At 63.7% G+C, this 16755-nt stretch overlaps 2 protein-coding genes across 4 annotated transcripts in view; both read right to left on the reverse strand.

The window, feature by feature from the left end:
- Nucleotides 1-773: 773 nt before the first annotated feature.
- CAMK2B (calcium/calmodulin dependent protein kinase II beta) lies at nucleotides 774-15606 on the reverse strand. 3 transcript variants are annotated; one of them, XM_057399122.1, is made up of 18 exons: nucleotides 15558-15606; nucleotides 15404-15469; nucleotides 13844-13916; nucleotides 12998-13100; nucleotides 12567-12650; nucleotides 12132-12226; nucleotides 11835-11957; nucleotides 11652-11735; nucleotides 10832-10874; nucleotides 10281-10355; nucleotides 8762-8802; nucleotides 8601-8672; nucleotides 6752-6796; nucleotides 6444-6492; nucleotides 3826-3901; nucleotides 3647-3741; nucleotides 2287-2525; nucleotides 2059-2192 (listed from the first exon to the last, which is right to left on the reverse strand). In XM_057399122.1, the coding sequence occupies exons 3-17, from the start codon at nucleotides 13868-13870 to the stop codon at nucleotides 2293-2295; spliced, it is 1245 nt and encodes a 414-aa protein (XP_057255105.1). In that variant the 5' UTR covers nucleotides 13871-13916; nucleotides 15404-15469; nucleotides 15558-15606; the 3' UTR covers nucleotides 2059-2192; nucleotides 2287-2292. The 3 variants fall into 3 exon arrangements, with proteins under 3 accessions (XP_057255107.1, XP_057255106.1, XP_057255105.1); XM_057399124.1 differs by lacking the exons at nucleotides 2059-2192; nucleotides 6752-6796 and adding an exon at nucleotides 774-1060; XM_057399123.1 differs by lacking the exons at nucleotides 2059-2192; nucleotides 15404-15469; nucleotides 15558-15606 and adding exons at nucleotides 774-1060; nucleotides 14565-14635.
- NUDCD3 (NudC domain containing 3) overlaps nucleotides 6870-16755 on the reverse strand; it is a 43042-nt gene continuing 33156 nt past the window's right edge. The window contains exon 7 of the mRNA XM_057399127.1: nucleotides 6870-6879. The gene's annotated coding sequence lies outside the window, so the exon portion shown is untranslated. The remainder of the gene's footprint in view (nucleotides 6880-16755) is intronic.

Consider the following 16755-nt stretch of genomic DNA (forward strand, 5'->3'; position numbering starts at 1 on the left):
TGCCCGCAGCGCCCAGACAGGATAAAATTGTCTTTGGCACTTGTTGCCCCGCTCTGGCTCTCTCTGGGTGGGAATCATGGCATTAACCTTGGAAAAGCCCTTTAAGCTCATCCAGTCCAACCCTTACCCCAGCACGGCTGAGGCCACCACCAACCTATGGCACTGAGGCCTCGTCTCCATGGTGTGTGAACACCTAGAATGATAGAATAGTTAGGGTTGGAAAGGACCCCAAGATCATCCAGTTCCACCCCACCCTGCCCTGGGCAGGGACACCTCACACTAAACCATGGCACCCAAGGCTCTGTCCAGCCTGGCCTTGAACACCGCCAGGGATGGAGCATTCACAACCTCCCTGGGCAACCCATTCCAGTGCCTCACCACCCTCACAGTAAAGAACTTCTTCCTTAGATCCAATCTAAACTCCCCCTGTTTAAGTTTGAACCCATTACCCCTTGTCCTGTCACTACAGTCCCTAGTGAAGAGTCCCTTCCCAGCATCCCTATAGGCTCACTTTAGACACTGGAAGCTGCTTTGAGGTCTCCATGCACCTTCTCTTCTTGCAGGGACAGTGACTGCAGCCCTGCCCTGGGCAGCCTGTTCAATGCCTGAGCACCCTTTGGGGGAAAGAATTGTTCCTCAGCTCCATCTAAACCTGCCCTGGTGCAGCTTGAGGCTGTTTCCTCTTGTCCCATCCCTTGTTCCTTGGGAGCAGAACAAGGGCTCCATCCTGCTGCCTGGCAGTTGTAGGGAGCAGTAAGATCCCCCCTTATCCATTGTTTTTTCTCATAATTTATTTGCAGTTTTCCCGAGACAAAAACGAAATCCGAGGAATCTTTTACACTTACAAGGCTCAGAAAGAAAAGACGAAGGGTTTTGTTTGGTTGTTTTTTGGAGGGGGGCAGGAAATGGGTGGAAAAAGAATGAGAGAAAAAGGGGGAGAAGAGTCAAATTTGGCAACGATCCACCAGCATTCATGGGACAGAAACAGCTCAGCTCAGCTCCTCAACATACAGCGTTAGCGCCCGAGGGTTGCTCCCGCGCAAAGGGCATGCAGAAACGACTGATCAGGATTAAAAAAGAATCATCATCATCATCATTATCATAATAAATACCCCCCCCCCCCAAGCCCAAACCAGCCCCCAGCAACACGGTGCCTCTGGATGTGGAGATGGGCCAACGGGAAGCGCATGGCCGAGCTGGGGAGTGCCCAGAGCCCCTCCCTGGGCAAGGGGAGGTCGGGGGTGCCGGGGTGTGTGTGTGTGTGTCCCCCTGAGAGGGGAAGGGGTGCGGGAGGGGAGCGCTGCCCGGTGCCATGGGGGGACCCCCGGCGGAGCAGCCTGTGCCCCCTAAGAGACCCGTTCTCTTAGTCTAAAGTGCTTTCGATGCTGCGTCAGTGCTGGCTGGATCGCCCCGAGCCCCTGTCCCAGCCCTGGTACGTGGAACTCGCGCTCCCCCCACCACCCGCCCCCCCGAGCCCCGTCACCCCCACAAAACCCACCAGCACCCAGAGGTGCCTCTGTCACCGGGCAGGGGACACAGAGGTGGCTGCCAGAGGATCCCCCCCCAAAGGCACCCACCATATCCCCAGCGCCGGGACTTTGCTGGGGGAGTCCCTTGTGTGTGTGCCCCCCCCCCCCCCCCCCCCCCCCCCCCCCCCCCCCCCCCCCCCCCCAGCAGCCGGGGCCCCCCCATGGGAATTCAAAAATAAAGAGCTCTCTCTATGTACAGGGACGGGGAGAGCGAAAGCGGAGCCCAAAGAACAACATCCACCACCAGCAACAGCGACACGCCACAAGCACAGCCGGGGCCGGGGGGGCCGGGCAGGGACCCCCCTCCCCGCCACAGCCGGGAGACACCCCCAGGCGGAGACGGGCAGAGAGGGGGGTCTGGCCATGGGAGCGCCCCCCCCCCCCCCCCCAAGTCCCCGCCTGGGCTGGATCTGGGGTGGGGGTTGGGGTTTCCCCCCCCCACCTCTTTTTTTTTTTTTTTCTCTTTTTGGGTTTTTTTGTGTGGTTTTTTTTTTTTGTCTTTTTGTTTTCTGCAAACACAGGCACTGGAGGGGAGGAGCGGGGCGGGGGGGGGGGGACGGGGACAGGCATGCGGACGCGTGCTTCGGGGCCGCAGCTCCGGCTGCCGGCTCGGCTCCCATCGCCGGCTCCGTCAGGCTGGAACCAGGACAGCCACCGCCAGCTCTGCGGGGATGGGGGGGTGAGGCCGAGCCGGGGCACCCCCGGTACCCTCCCGATGCCCCCCCCCCCCCCCCCATCGCCCCGGCCCTGCTTTCACCTTCATTCACTGCAGCGGGGCGACCGGGGCCCCCGAGCCGTGGAAGTGGACGTTCTGCCACTTGCCGTCGCGGCGGTGCCACACGCGGGTCTCCTCGGACTGGCTGGTGCGGGGCCGGCCCTGGCCGTCGATGTACTGCGTGAGGCGGATGTAGGCGATGCAGGCGGCGTCCTCGCCGATGACGTGCACGTGCGGGTTCAGGATCGTCGTGTGGATGGGTTTGTTGTTCTTGGAGAGCACTGCGGGGCGGCCGCAGGGTCAGGGGTGGGCAGGGGAGGGAGCGGGGCAAGGGGGCAGCAGGATGGACGGGGCGGCCGTGCGGGCAGAGAGGGGTGGATGGGTGGACAGGCGGCCAACGCACAGGCAGGATGCTGCTGGCAGAGCTGGGTGATGGACACAGGCTGGAGCAGGCAGGGGCCAGGGAGAGGATGGGCAGAGGGACCAAGCAAGGGACTGGTGAGACACAGGCAGGGGCAGACAGGGCAGGGGATGGACAAGTCTGGTGGGCAGGGGGAGGGCTGGGGACAGGCGAGACAGGTGACAAGACAGGATGGACAGAGGGACAGGCAGGACAGGAGGATGGATGGGCAGGCATGCAGACAGGAGACAGGCAGGGAGATGGGGGGGATGGAAGGGGATGGGCTGGGCAAGGACAGGCAGGACATGGGCAGGGTAGGCAGGGCACAGGTAGGGGGCAGGCAGGGTGCAGGCACAGGCAGAGGGTAGGGTGCAAGGCAGAGGCAGGGAGCACACCAGGTGCAGGGCACAGGCAGGGTGCAAGCATGGTGCAAGCAGAGGGCAGGCAGGGAGAAGGCAGGAAGAAGGCAGGGTGCAGGGCACAGGCAGGGTGCAGGCAGTGAGAAGGCAGGGTGCAGGCAGGGTGCAGGGTGCAGGCAGGGGGCAGGGCACAGGCAGGGTGCAGGCAGAGGGCAGACAGGGTACAGGCAGGGAGAAGGCAGGGTGCAGGGCACACGGAGGGTGCAGGCAGAGTGCAGGGCACAGGCAGGGTGCAAGCTGGGTGCAGGCAGAGTGCAGGGTGCAGGCAGAGCGCAGGCAGGGTGCAGAGCACAGGCAGCATGCAAGCTGGGTGCAGAGCACAGGCAGGGTGCAGGCAAGGTGCAGGGCACAGACAGGGTGCAGGCAGAGCACAGGCAGGGTGCAGGGCGCAGGCAGGTGCAGGCAGAGCACAGGCAGGGTGCAGGCAGGGTGCAGGGTGCAGGGCACAGGCAGGGTGCAGGGCACAGGCAGGGTGCAGGGCGCAGGCAGGGTGCAAGCTGGGTGCAGAGCACAGGCAGGGTGCAAGCTGGGTGCAGAGCACAGGCAGAGTGCAGGCAGGGTGCAGGCAGCGCCAGGCACTCACAGTTCTCAAAGTAGAAGCGGTGAAAGTCCATCCCCTCCACCAGGTTGCCCAGAGCCTCGGGCTCGAAGGAGGTGAGCCCCGGGTCGCAGATCTTCCTGTGGAGCAGCCGTGGGGCAGCCGTGGGGCAGCAGCGGCCATGGCCCCCCCCCCCCCCCAACCCCCCCTGTGACCCCACTCACGCGTAGGCTTCGAAGTCTCCGTTGTTGACGGCCTCAATGAGCTGCTCTGTGATCTTGATGATCTCCTGCTTACGGGCTGGAGGGCCACCGGCACCATCACCACCCTGACCCCATGCCCTTCCCATCCCCCTCCCATCTTCAACCCTATTCCACCCTATCTCGTTCCCCTCCCCATCCCATCCCTATCTTTAACTCCATCCTTGTTCCCATCCCATCTCCATCCCATCATCCCTATCCCCATCCCATTCTGTCCCTTCCACAGGTGCCCTGTGCTGGAGGACTGGGGACAGACACAGACACTATGGGGGTGGTGACAGGGCCGGTGGGACAGAGACATATCCATGTCCTGGGAGATACTGGAATGGACACAGGGACATGGGACATGGTGAAGGGATACATGGGGAGAAGGGATGGGGAGACAGATGGTGGGGACAGATGGACCATGGGAACACACACAGGGACCTCCATGCACCCAGGGCCCTGCAGCTCTGCCCTGCCACACCAGAATCGGCCTCCCCATGGTCCTGTGCCCTTCCAGCACATCCCAGCACTGCCCAGTGCCATCCCAGTGCCCTTCCAGCACATCCCAGCACTGCCCAGTGCCATCCAGTGCCCTTCCAGCACATCCCAGCACCATCCCAGTGCCCTCACAGAACACTGAGGCGTCCCAGTATCCTCTGAGTGCCACCTCACCATGTACTCCCTGTACTTCTCAATGTCAACCCTGCATGTCCCACTATATCCCAGGGCCATTCCAGTGCATCCAGTTTCATACAAGTGTTTCCCAGTGATATCCCACTCTGTCTCAGTGTGATTCCAGTGCATCCCAGTGCATTACAATAAATCCCAGTTCCATGCAAGTGCATCACAACACATCCCAGTGCCATCCTATTGCATCCCAATGCATGCCAGGGCATCCAAAATGTCCCAGTTCCATCCTAGTGCAATCCCACTGCATTTCAGTGACACCCCAGTACATTCCAGTGCATTCCACTACATCTCACTCAGTTACACCCTGGAGTGTTCCGGTACCACTCCTGGGCATCTCGATACACCCCAGTTTCCAACAGCACATCTCAAGGCCATCCCAGTGCATTTCAATGCAATCCAGTGCCAGCCTACTGTGTCCCAGTGCCCTTCAAGCATTCCAGTTCATCCCATTTCCATTCCAGTGTCACACTGTTGAATCCCATCATCCTCCTATTGCATCCCAGTGCCAATCGACTGAGTCCCAGCATTATTCCAGTGGATCCCACTACATCCCAGTTCCATTCCAGTGCATTGCAGTACCATTCTACTGCATCCCAGTACACCCCAGTTCCAACAAGTGCATTCCACTGCTATACCAGTGCATTTCAATTCACCTCGGTACCATATCACTGTATCCCAGAGCCACCCCGGTCCATTTCTGGGTCACCCTCATGTGTTCCAGTGCCATTCCAATGCATCTCAGTGTGACTCCACTATATCCCAGTGTGTCCCAGCGCATCTTAATGCCACTCCTGGGCCACCCCAGTGTTTCCCAGTGCACCCCATGTCATTCCAGCACATTCCTACACAGCCTAGTTCCACCTCAGTTTGTTCCAGTGTCATCTTAGTGCATCCCAGTGTCATTCCAGCACAATTCCAACACAGCCCAATTCCATCCCAGTGTGTCCCACTACTACTGCAGAGCATATCTTTACACTCCACTCTGCCCCATGAATCTCAGTGATGTCCCACTGCATCTCAGTGCCAATCTGCTGAGTCCTAGTGCCATTCCAGTGCATCCCAATACGTCCCAGTACAGCCCAGTTCTAAAAAGTGCATCTCAATTAACCTTGGTACCATGCCACTGTAGGCCAGCATCGTCCCAGTGCATCCTGGTGCATGTCAGGCCATCCCAGTGACATTCCAGTACATCCCAGTGCACCCTCATGCACCTTGGTGCCATCCCAGTCTGTCCCCATGCCATTCCAGTGCATCCCAATCCACCCCAGTGCCATCTTACTGCATCCCAATGCATCCTAGTGCCATCCCAGTGCACCCAGTGCTATCCCAGAACATTCCAGTGCTGTCCTAGTACATTCCAGTGCTGTCCTAGCGCATCCCAGCGTCATCTCAGTGCATCCCAGTGCCATCTCAGTACACCTCAATGCATCCTAGTGCCAGCATCAGTACATCCCAGTACATCAGTGCATCTCAGTACATCCCAGGACATCCCAGAGTCAGTGCATCCCAGTGCCATCTCAGTGCATCCCAATGCATCCCAGCATCATCTCAGCGCATCCCAATTTATCCCAGTGTCATCCCAGTGCATTCCACCCCCCTCCCAGTGCCATCTCAGTGCATCCCAATGCATCCCAGTGCCATCTCAGCACATCCCAGCATCATCTCAGTGCATCCTAACGTATCCTAGTGCCACCCCAGTGCATTCCACCCGCCTCCCAGTGCATCCCAGTGCCATTCCAGGCATCCCAACGCATCCCGGTGCATCCCAGTGCAGACCAGCGCCACCTCGGTACATCCTAATGCATCTCAGTGCCATCTCAGTGCATCCCAATGTATCCTAGTGCCACTCCAGAGCACTCCAACCCCAGTGCATCTCAGTGCCAGCCCCCCAGCGCAGCCCCCATCACCTTTGGTGTCCTCATCCTCGATGGTGGTGTTGGTGCTATCGGACGACTCCTGCCAGCGGTGCCGGGGGAGAGACACAGACAGAGAGCAGGGTGAGGCCAGGCCCCACCGGGGATGGGGGGGAAGAGCCTGGCTGGGGCCCGGCCGGAGCCCGGTGACACCGGTTGTGCTGGGGACGAGCCGCCGCCGCCGTCACCCCCTCCCGCCCCGCGCCATGGCTGATGCTGGGGAGATGGAGGCGGAAAGCGGGGCCCAGACGGCCCCGGCGCTACCGGCTGTGGCGGGGCGAGGGGAGGAGAGGCAGCAATACCTTAACGCCGTCCGCGGGGTTATGGATTACCGTAGTTTGAGGCTCCTATGGGAGAAGGGAGAGAGACAGAGGCGGGGGGGGGGGGGGGGGGGGGGGTAGGAAAGGAAGGAAGCAAGAGCCCGGAGGGGGGACAACGGAATTGGGGGACGACGGAGCGAGCGGCACGCGGACAGGGGCGAAGAGAGACCCAGACCGGATTTGGGGAGGGCAGAGGGGGGAGAGAAGCAGAGAGTCATTAGTCCAGCGAAAGCCAAATGGTTTAATTCACAGAAAGACAGAGGCTGGGGGGAAAGAGCTGGGGCAGGGGGGAAGGACACAGCAAGAGGAGAAGCTGCAGGGTGGTGGTGGAGGGCAGCCCCGTGCCCATGTGCACTGCACTCCCTGTGCCGGCCGAGCAGCCTTCCGCCTGCTTCCCGCACTCACTGCCTGAGCTGGACATCCCCTTACCTGCAGCCTGCATCCCCCACAACAGCTCGGTGTCCCCATGCCCGTCTCCTGGAATCACGGCACCAGCTGGGCGTCCCCATGCCCATATTCCACATTCATGGTACCAACTGGGCATCCCTGTGCCTGCATCCTGCATCCATGTGCCCATATCCTGGACTCAAGGTACCAATGGGCATCCCTGTGCCTGCATCCTGCATCCATGCGCCTGCATCCTGCATCCATGTGCCTGCATCCTGGACTCCCTGTGCCTGCATCCTGCATCCACGTGCCCATATCCTGGACTCAAGGTACCAATAGGCATCCTTGTGCCTGTAATCCTGCATCCCTGTGCCTGTATCCCATACCCACCTTGCTGTCCACGTGCTGGATCATCCCTGCACCCTGCTCCCGCTGTGACAGCCCCATCCCGTATTCCACACACACTTCACCATGCTCTGGTCCTCTGTGTCCTGCACCCACCTCGTGCCCAGTGGTGGGGTCCCCCCATGTCCATACCCTCTGTGACAGGTACCCCAGGGTGACATCCTGCCACCACTCCAGTGCCGCGGCAGGAGCACTCTGTGCTGTGTTCTGCACCCACCTCACTGTCTCCATTGTGGGGACACCCTTGTGCCCAGGTCAGGAACCCACCTTGTCCCATGGCAGGGCCATCAGGTGCCCATATCCTGCACCCATCTCACTGCACCCCCAGCAGGGGCACCCCCACGCCCATATCCTGCACCCACCTTATCTGTATGGCGAGGGCACCCCTGTGTCCGTATCCTGAACCCACGTTGTCCATGGCAGGGCTGGCTTGTGCCCGTATCCTGCACCCGTGTCACAGGACACTCCTGGGTGCATCCTGCACCCACCTTGTCCACATGGCAGGGCTGTCCCTTGCCCGTATCCTGCACCCATGGTGGTGACACCCCCGTGCCTGTATCCTGCACCCGTGTCACAGGACACTCCTGTACCAACATCCTCGCACCCACCTTGTCCATGGCTGGGCTATCCCTTGGCCGTATCTTGCACCCATCTCGCTGCACCCATAGCAGGGGCACCCCTGTGCCCACATCCTGCACCCACCTTGTCCCATGTCAGGGCATCCCCGTGCCTGTATCCTGCACCCATCCCACTGCACCCGTGGCGGGGGCACCCCTGTGCCTGTATCCTGCACCTACCTTGTCCCATGGCGGGGGCACCCTGTGCCTGTATCCTGCACCCACCTTATCCATGCTGCATGGGTGCCCCCATGTCCGTATCCTGCCACCCCCTCTCCATCCTCATGCCCCCCCCCTTCATCCCCAGCAACACCAGGGCCAGCCGGACAGACAGACGGACAGGGTGGGGGTGCCATGGCGATGGATGGGATGGGGTGGGATGATGGGATGGATCCAGGGTGGGGGGTCAGGGAAGCACCTACCAGTGCAGCGGGCGGGAGGGTCCCCTTGGGGCTAGTGACACCGGCGCTGCCTTTGGTGCTGTTGGTCTGAGGCTGAGGGAGGGGAGAGAGAGTTGGGGGGCTCAGTGGCATTGGGGGGGTGACCCCCCCCCCCCCCCCCCCCCCCCCCCCCAGCTGCTCACCTTCACACCATCCGCCTTCTTGTTCAGTAAGCTCTTAGCTGCTGCGGGGGGGGGGAAGAGCGTCAGAGGCCATCCCCCCCCTCGGGGACAGGGGACACTGCATGTGTGTCCCCCCACCCTGAACCCCCACCCCTGGCCCCCCACCCTGATGCCCCCCCAATGTGCCAGCAGCAACCATCAACCCCGGTGTCGGGGAGGGGGAACATGCTGATGGGGGGGTGGCCCCATCCTGGGGTGTCCCCACATGAGCTGGGGGGGGGGGTCCCCACCCTGGAGGCCCCCGCGGGGGCTGGCTTACCTTGGAGGAATGCAGAAAGGAAAGCGAGAGAGAGAGGAGGGGGGGAGCGAGAGAGAAACGGGGGAAAAAGGGGGGAAAAAGGGAAAAACATAAAAAAAATCATAAAAAAGACGAGTTGAGTGCAGGGGGGGCAGGGGTGGCCCCTGTGCCCCCCCCCCGTGCTACCCTGGAGGGAGACGAGGACGGACGAGGAGCATCTCTCACTGCTGTCACTGCTGTCACTGCTATCGCGAGCTCTGCCAGTGGGTATGGGGGGGACAGGAGGGGGTCACAAGTGGCCTCGGGGGGGGCTGGTGTCACCTTGAGCATCCTCATTGCTCCGCCAAGCTTGGGGACCCCCCCGCTGGTGTCACAGCGCTGGGGGGTGCTGGGGGGTGACACGTCCGGTGACAGCAGGGTGACAGGCATCAGCCCCCAATATGGGGCAGACTAATGGGGGGGGGGGGGGGGCCCGACACCCCTGCCCCCCCCTTTGGTGGAGCCGTGTCCCCATGGGGGTCCCTGTCGGGGTGTCCCCAAGGGTCCTGGTCCCTCCTCAGGAAGCAGGCGGGCGCTGAGAGGTGGGGGTTTAAACCAGAGCCGAACTGGGGGGGCCGGGGGGGGGTACCCCGGGGGTGGGAGGGGGTGGGGGGGGCAGATGGAGCCCTTTGGAGGAAAGGGGGGCCCGGTTTAACACCCGCCGAGTGTTTCGCGGCGCCACGAACACCGGCTGCAGCTCTCAGGAAGCCATGCGGGGGGGGCACGTGCTGGGGGGGGCCATGGGGCATGCAGCTGGTTTCTTCCCTCCATGCAGCACCGTGTCTCCCCATGCAGCATCTCCCCATGCATCTGGGGGGGGGGGGTACCCTAAATTATCTCCACCCCCCCCCCCCCCCCCCCCCCGCAATGTCCCCATTGCTGACCCTAACCCCGTGCATGTCCCGTCCTCCCCCCGGGGGGAACCACAGAGCAGGGCACAGGCACCCAAGCAGCGATGGGGGAGCACAGGGTGTGACAAGGGGGGGGCACAGTGGAATCTCTGTCCCCATAGGGGTGATGCGGGGTGGGGGGGGGGGGGCGATGCAGTGCGGGGGGGGGCCATGCATGCGCTCCGATTTCCGAGGAGGGCACCCGAAACCCGTTGGGGGGGGTGAGGAAGAGGATGGGGGGGGGTGAAGGACACAGAGACCAAGCGGGGCCGGGTTTGGGGGGGCCGGGCGGGCCCTTTGCGGACGCGTCTACCTTGTTCCACCAGCCCCAGGGGGGCCCCGGCGGCGGCCGCCGACATGGTCGGAGGAGCGGTGGTCTGTCTGCCCACTGCCGGCAGCGGCACGGAGAGGAGAGAACGGAGCGGAGCTCCCGTTAGGAACGGGCCGGGGGGGGGCGCTGAGGGGGGGGGCGCAGCCGGGACCCCCGCTTCCCACCCCAGCAACGGCACCAACGGGGCCGGGCCCTGCTGCTGCTCCCCTCACGCACCCTGTGCCCCCCCCCCCGGCCTCTACCGGTCACGGGGGGGGGGGGGGGGGACACACACGGGAGCGGGCACTACCTGCTGCTGTGTGCGGGGGGGGGGGGGGCCGCGTCCTGCCCCCCCCTTGGCTACCGCACGCCCCGTCCTCGGCGACAGGGGAAAAAACGGGGGGGGGGAGGGGGTGTCAAAGGGGGGGGTTGGGGGGGGGTAAAGAGAGAAAGACAGCGACAGAGAGAGGGGGCGGGGGCACCAGCCTCGGCGGGGGCTGCGGGCGGGGGGGCTGCGGCCCCGGCTCACCCCGGCAGCGGGAGCCCCCCCTTACCTGAGAAGTTCCTCGTGGCCAACATGGTGGTGAGGATGGCGCCCTGCGGGGGGGGGCACAGAGAGAGAGCTGCGTGGGGCCGTGGGAGGGGACCGTGGGGTCTGGGAAGGGGCCATGGGGTAGGGGTGCAGGAGGGTGCAGGATAGGGCCATGGGGTGCAGGATGGGGCTGTGAGTTGTGGGGTGCAGGAGGGGGCTGTGGGGTCCGGGAAGGGGCCATGGGGTAGGGGTGCAGGAGGGTGCAGGATAGGGGATAGGGCCATGGGGTGCAGGATGGGGCTGTGGGTTGTAGGAGGGGGCTGTGGGGTCTGGGAAGGGGCCATGGGGTAGGGGTGCAGGAGGGTGCAGGATAGGGCCATGGGGTGCAGGATGGGGCTGTGGGTTGTAGGAGGGGGCTGTGGGGTCTGGGAAGGGGCCATGGGGTAGGGGTGCAGGAGGGTGCAGGATAGGGCCATGGGGTGCAGGATGGGGCTGTGGTGTCCGGGAAGGGGCCATGGGGTAGGGGTGCAGGAGGGTGCAGGATGGGGCCATGGGGTGCAGGATGGGGCTGTGAGTTGTGGGGTGCAGGAGGGGGCTGTGGGGTCCGGGAAGGGGCCATGGGGTAGGGGTGCAGGAGGGTGCAGGATAGGGCCATGGGGTGCAGGATGGGGCCTTGGACTGGGGATGCAGGATGGGGCTGTGGGGTCCGGGAGGGGGCCATGGGGTGGGGGTGCAGGAGGGTGCAGGATGGGGCCATGGCACTGTCAGAATGGGGCTGTGCCGGTGGGAACGTGCTGGGATGGGCCCGTGTCTGGGGGGGGATCACTCTGGGAGGGTCTCACCTTGAGCTTCCTCCGGGCATTGAACTTTTTCAGACACTCGACCGTCTCCTGCCTGTGCATCATGGAGGCCACGGTGGAGCGTTGCTGTGGGGACAGGGGGGTCAGCGCCAGCGCCCCGGCAGTGGGGGGGGACACAGACCCACGCCGGGGTGGGGCACAGCGGGGCAGAGGCTGGACACTTACGCAGACCCACGGGTGCTTGAGGGCCTCGTGCGCTGTGATGCGCTTGGCCGGGTTGATGGTCAGCATCTGGTTGATGAGGTTTTTCGCTTCGGGGGTGACCGTGTCCCACTCGGGTGAAGGGAACTGGGGGGGGACACGACACACAAGGGGACAGCAGGGGGTGAGGCTGGGGAGGGACAGCCCCACGGTGCCTCGCTGCACACCCCCAGCCCACCAGGGGAGAAGTGGCCCAAAGCCTTTCCCCAGGCTCTGTCCCTCAGTAGGTTCCACGGTCAACCCCCGGCACCGGTGACTTACATCGTAGGCACCGGCCTTGATCTGTTGGTAGAGTTTGTGCTGGTCCTCGTCCCAGAAGGGCGGGTACCCCACCAGCAGGATGTAGAGGATGACGCCTGCGCAAGGGACAGAGGCATCAGGGCCAGGGCACGCGGCTGGGGTGGAGGCAGGATAGGTCCAGGGATGGGACCAGGATGAAGGGGACGGGACCAGGATGAAGGGGACGGGACCAGGATGGGGACAGGATGAAGACTGCGATAGGGCTGGGACAGGAACTGGGCTGGGGGGACATAAAATCAGGATAGGGAACAGGGTGAAACTGGGATGGGAATAGGATGGAGCCAGGAAGGTGATAGGATTGGGGCTGGGTGCGGATCAGGATGTGACCAGGAGGGGGATCGGGGAGGCACCAGGCAGGGATCAGGTGGGGATCAGGCAGGGACAGGGATCACCTACCGCATGCCCAGATGTCCACAGGTTTGCCGTAGGCCTCTTTGCGCAGGACTTCAGGGGAGAGGTATCCCGGTGTGCCCGCAAAGCCTGGACGGGATGGGCAGGAGCTGAGCCATGGCAGCATGGATGGGACAGGACAGGACAGGACAGGACAGTGACAGGACACGGGCACAAATGGGGACAGGGACAGGAGCAGGGACACAAACGGGGGGGGACAGGAGCACGGACATGGACAGGGATAGGGACAGGACAGGGACAGGATAGGGACACGGACGCGACTGGAATACGGACACAGGGACAGGATGCAGTGGGCATTGGACTGGTGCACAGGGATGGAGCAGGGATGTGCTGGGCACAGGGTAGAGACAAGGTGGATACTGGGGGATACAGGGGACATGGGGGGACACAGGGGCAGGGGCACTCGTGGCACTCACCGAACCAGGCCTGCTGATCCCCCTGCACCTCGATGGCGAGGCCGAAGTCGGCCAGTTTCACTGCAGCCCCTTTGCACTTGCTGGCCAGGAGCAGGTTCTCCGGCTGCGAAGCCAGCACCAGGTATGGGCAGCACCGGGTGCAGGCAGCACCAGGTATGGGCAGAACCGGGTATGGGCAGCACTGGGTGCAGGCAGCACCAGGTATGGGCAGAACCGGGTATGGGCAGCACTGGGTGCAGGCAGCACCAGGTATGGGCAGAACCGGGTATGGGCAGCACTAGGTGCAGGCAGCACCAGGTATGGGCAGCAGCGGGTATGGGCAGCACTGGGTGCAGGCAGCACCAGGTATGGGCAGCACCGGGTATGGGCAGCACCGGGTACAGGCACCACCAGGTACAGGCACCACCAGGTATGGGCAGCACCAGGTATGGGCAGCCCTGGGTATGGGCAGTGCCAGGTATGGGCAGTGCCAGGTATGGGCAGCACCAAGTACAGGCAGTGCCAGGTATGGGTAGCACTGGGTACGGGCAGTGCTGGGTATGGGCAGAGAGGGAGAAGAGGACATGGGAGGAAGTAGAGGGGCTTTGCAGCCACCATGGAGCGGGTCCTGCCCCGGGGGGGTCTGTCCCCCGTACCCCAACAGGTTGAGCCCCCCTCGTGAGGAGCCATCATGGGGGGGTCACATGCACCCCAGAAAGGGGTCCAGATGAGGGGAGCCTCATCCCCAGGGGCAGCTCAGTGACACCCCCCCCCCCAGACCCAGGGGCTTGGGGACCCACCGAGCCAGGGCCCCCCCACCCAAGGGACCCCTTGCAGAGGGGCAGACAGACGGATGGGGGGGCTCACCTTGAGGTCCCTGTGGACGACCCCCATCTGGTGACAGTGGAGGACGGCCTCCAGGATCTGCTGGATGCAGTGGCTGCGTGCAAATGGGGGGGGGTGGGGGGGGTCAGGGACACGCTGCCCCCCCCACCTCCTGCACCCCTCCTGCCCCCCCAAACCAGCCCCTGGCCCCGCTGCGCCTTGGGGGAAACCCTACAGAAACATCAGTATCTCATATTGGGGGGGTGCTGAGCTTGGCACCCCCCAAACCTCTGCCTGGGGGGGGGTCACTGCCTGGGGGGACACCCCTGGGTGCCCCTCAGGGGGTGCCCCCATCTTAGCATGGAGCTATGGGGGTCACCCTCCTGGTGCTGCTGTGCCGCCCCCCAGCCCTGCTGCCTCTCGGGACCCCCAGACAGGACTCACAGGGGAGGGACGGGGGATGCGGGCAGGGTGGATGGAGACGAGACAAGAAAGAGGGAAGGAGCGGGGGGATGAGAGGCTGGAATGGGGGTGAAGTTGGGGGGGCCCTCGCCCGGCTGTGGGGTGCTGGGGCATGGGGGGGGGGGGGGGGGGCAACCACCCTGCAAGGGGGTGGCAAAAAAAAGTGTGTGGGGGGATGACAGAAAAAGGAGGGAGGAGAGAGCCCCAGAGCGGGGTCCCCGTGAGGGCAGCGGGGCCGGGAAGCACAGATGCTCCGGCAGGCGGGGGGCACGGCCCCCCCGGCCCCCCCCGTTATACTGACCTGCGGCTCCCTCTGCACAGGGGCAAAGTGATGGGTGGGAGAAACGCGCTAATAGCTCATGGACACAGTGACTGCAAAACAAAACGGGGGGCGGGGGGCGGGGGGGCGGGATGGGGGGGGAGGGAGGGATGGGGGTGAAGGGGAGGGATGGGGTAATAGGTGGGAGGGGTTAGGATGGGGATAAAGGGGTGGGATGGGAGAGGAATGGGACAGGAGTGGGGGGCAGGAGGACAGAGGGGCAGGTTGGGGGGCAGCAGGAGGTAAAACAGAGGGAAGGGGGTGCCGGGGGGGGGGGGGCAGCGAGCAGAGGGGCAGCAGTGGGACAGACGGACACATGGACGGACACACGGACACGCACAGAGCCCGAGCGACGCGTGATGGGAGACAGGGAGGGATGGGGGGGACAGGGGAGGACGGATGGAAAGGGGGGGGGTGGGATGGGGACAGGGTGGGGCGGAGATGGGGGAACGAGAGAGGGGGGGAGAAACAATGTTGTGAAAGCCCAGAGACCACGGGGACGGGCACACGGTGGCACACAGGGCACTGGGGGCCTGGCACCGGCATGGGGGGGGCCCTGGGGGCCCCCCACCAGCCACCAGCCACTCCCCACACACGGCGGGGGTGGGACATGGGGGGGGCCCACTGAGCACCCAGCAGCAGGACGGAGCCGGGGGGGGCGCAGGGTAAGAACCACCCCCCCCACACTGGGTGCCCCCCTGCCTGCCTCGCTGGAGCTGCCCCATCCATGCAGCCCTCCCTGGGGGGGGGGGGGGTGTGGGGTGGCACTGGGGGTGTCCAGGGGGGGTTTAGGGGGGTCTGGGTGGGGGCGCGGGGCTCACCTGGCATCGGCTTCACTGTAGTATTCCCTCGCCACGATGTCCTCGAAGAGCTCACCCCCGGTCACCCTGAAACACACGGAGCCAGCGCTGTCACCACCGGGGCATGGCCCCCCCCCCCCCTCAGGACCCCCCCGGTACCCCCGGCCACACTCACAGGTCGAAGACGAGGTAATGGAAACCCTCCTCCGAGATGCTGTCGTGGAGCCGCACTGCAGGGACAGGGATGGGCACAGGGATGGGCACGGGGGCAGGAGCCCACACGCGGGTCTGTGGCGTGCACCTAGAGCCAGCGCGTGCCAGCACCCAACAGGGACCCAAGGCGGGGACCCCCTGTGTCCCAGGGGCACCCAGGGCTGAGACACCCCCCCCCCCCCCATGTCCCCAGGGGCACCCTGCACACCGGGGGGTCCCTGCAGTGCCCGCTCACCGATGTTGGAGTGCTTCAGCAGCCGGCAGATCCGGGCCTCGCGCTCCAGCTTCTGGTGGTCTGAGAGGAGAGGGGTGAGGCAGAGCCCTGGCACCCCAAGAGCACCCAAGCCCCGGACACCCACCACCTGCACCCCCAGGTCCCCATCCGGAGCAGCCACACGTGAACACACGTGGCTCTGTGGGTGCAGGTGGCTGTGGGCGTGCACCATATATAGGTGCACATGTGTGCAGGTGTGCGGTTGTGCGTGCTGATGCAGCTGCGATGTGGTTGCGCATGTATGGATGCGTGTGCACGTGTGTGGCTGGGCATGCGGGCAGTTGTGTGTACATGTGTGCAGTTGCGGGTGTGGATGTACGTGGGGTTGTCAACGCATGTACACGTGTACAGGTGTGCTGTGTGAGGCTGTACTTGGGTGGATGGGTGAACCTGTGTGTGGCTGTACATACACGCACATGTGTACCTATGTGTGGCAGTACATGTGTGAGGCAGTACATCAATGTGGTCACGCTTGTGTGCACACGTGTATCTTTAGGTGTAGCTGTACCTGTGTACAGCTGTACACCCGTGTGGCTGTACCCCTGTGTATGTGTACCCATGTGTGTGTATTCACGTGCATGTACCTGTGTGCCGGGCAGGGCGGTGAGGGTGCACACATGTGCGGGTGTACATACATGTGTGTAACCATGGTCGCACATACAGCTCACACGTGTGCACACACACGGAGCATCACAGACACGACATGCACACGTATGTGCACACGCACACACACAGCAAACACACATCCATGGCCCAGTACACACATGTGTGCACGCATAGAGCACACGTACACAGCCGGCTAACGTGTGCACACACGTCACACACCTGCACACACGCACCCCATGACACACTACAGGCACACATCCTGCTCATGCATGTGCACATA

Source organism: Pezoporus wallicus, unplaced genomic scaffold (assembly GCF_028554395.1).
Source record: "Pezoporus wallicus isolate ANWC-B61680 ecotype Strahan unplaced genomic scaffold, APGP_CSIRO_Pwel_v1 contig_8591, whole genome shotgun sequence".
Lineage (NCBI taxonomy): Eukaryota > Metazoa > Chordata > Aves > Psittaciformes > Psittacidae > Pezoporus > Pezoporus wallicus.

Coding starts and splice junctions, on each gene's coding strand:
- CAMK2B (XM_057399123.1), bottom strand. CDS start 13,870: ATGGGGGTCGTCCACAGGGACCTCAAG. Junction 12,651..12,997: donor GGATCAGCAGGCCTGGTTCG/GTGAGTGCCACG, acceptor CATCCCGTCCAG/GCTTTGCGGGCACACCGGGA. Junction 3,742..3,825: donor GGAGACTTCGAAGCCTACGC/GTGAGTGGGGTC, acceptor GCTGCTCCACAG/GAAGATCTGCGACCCGGGGC.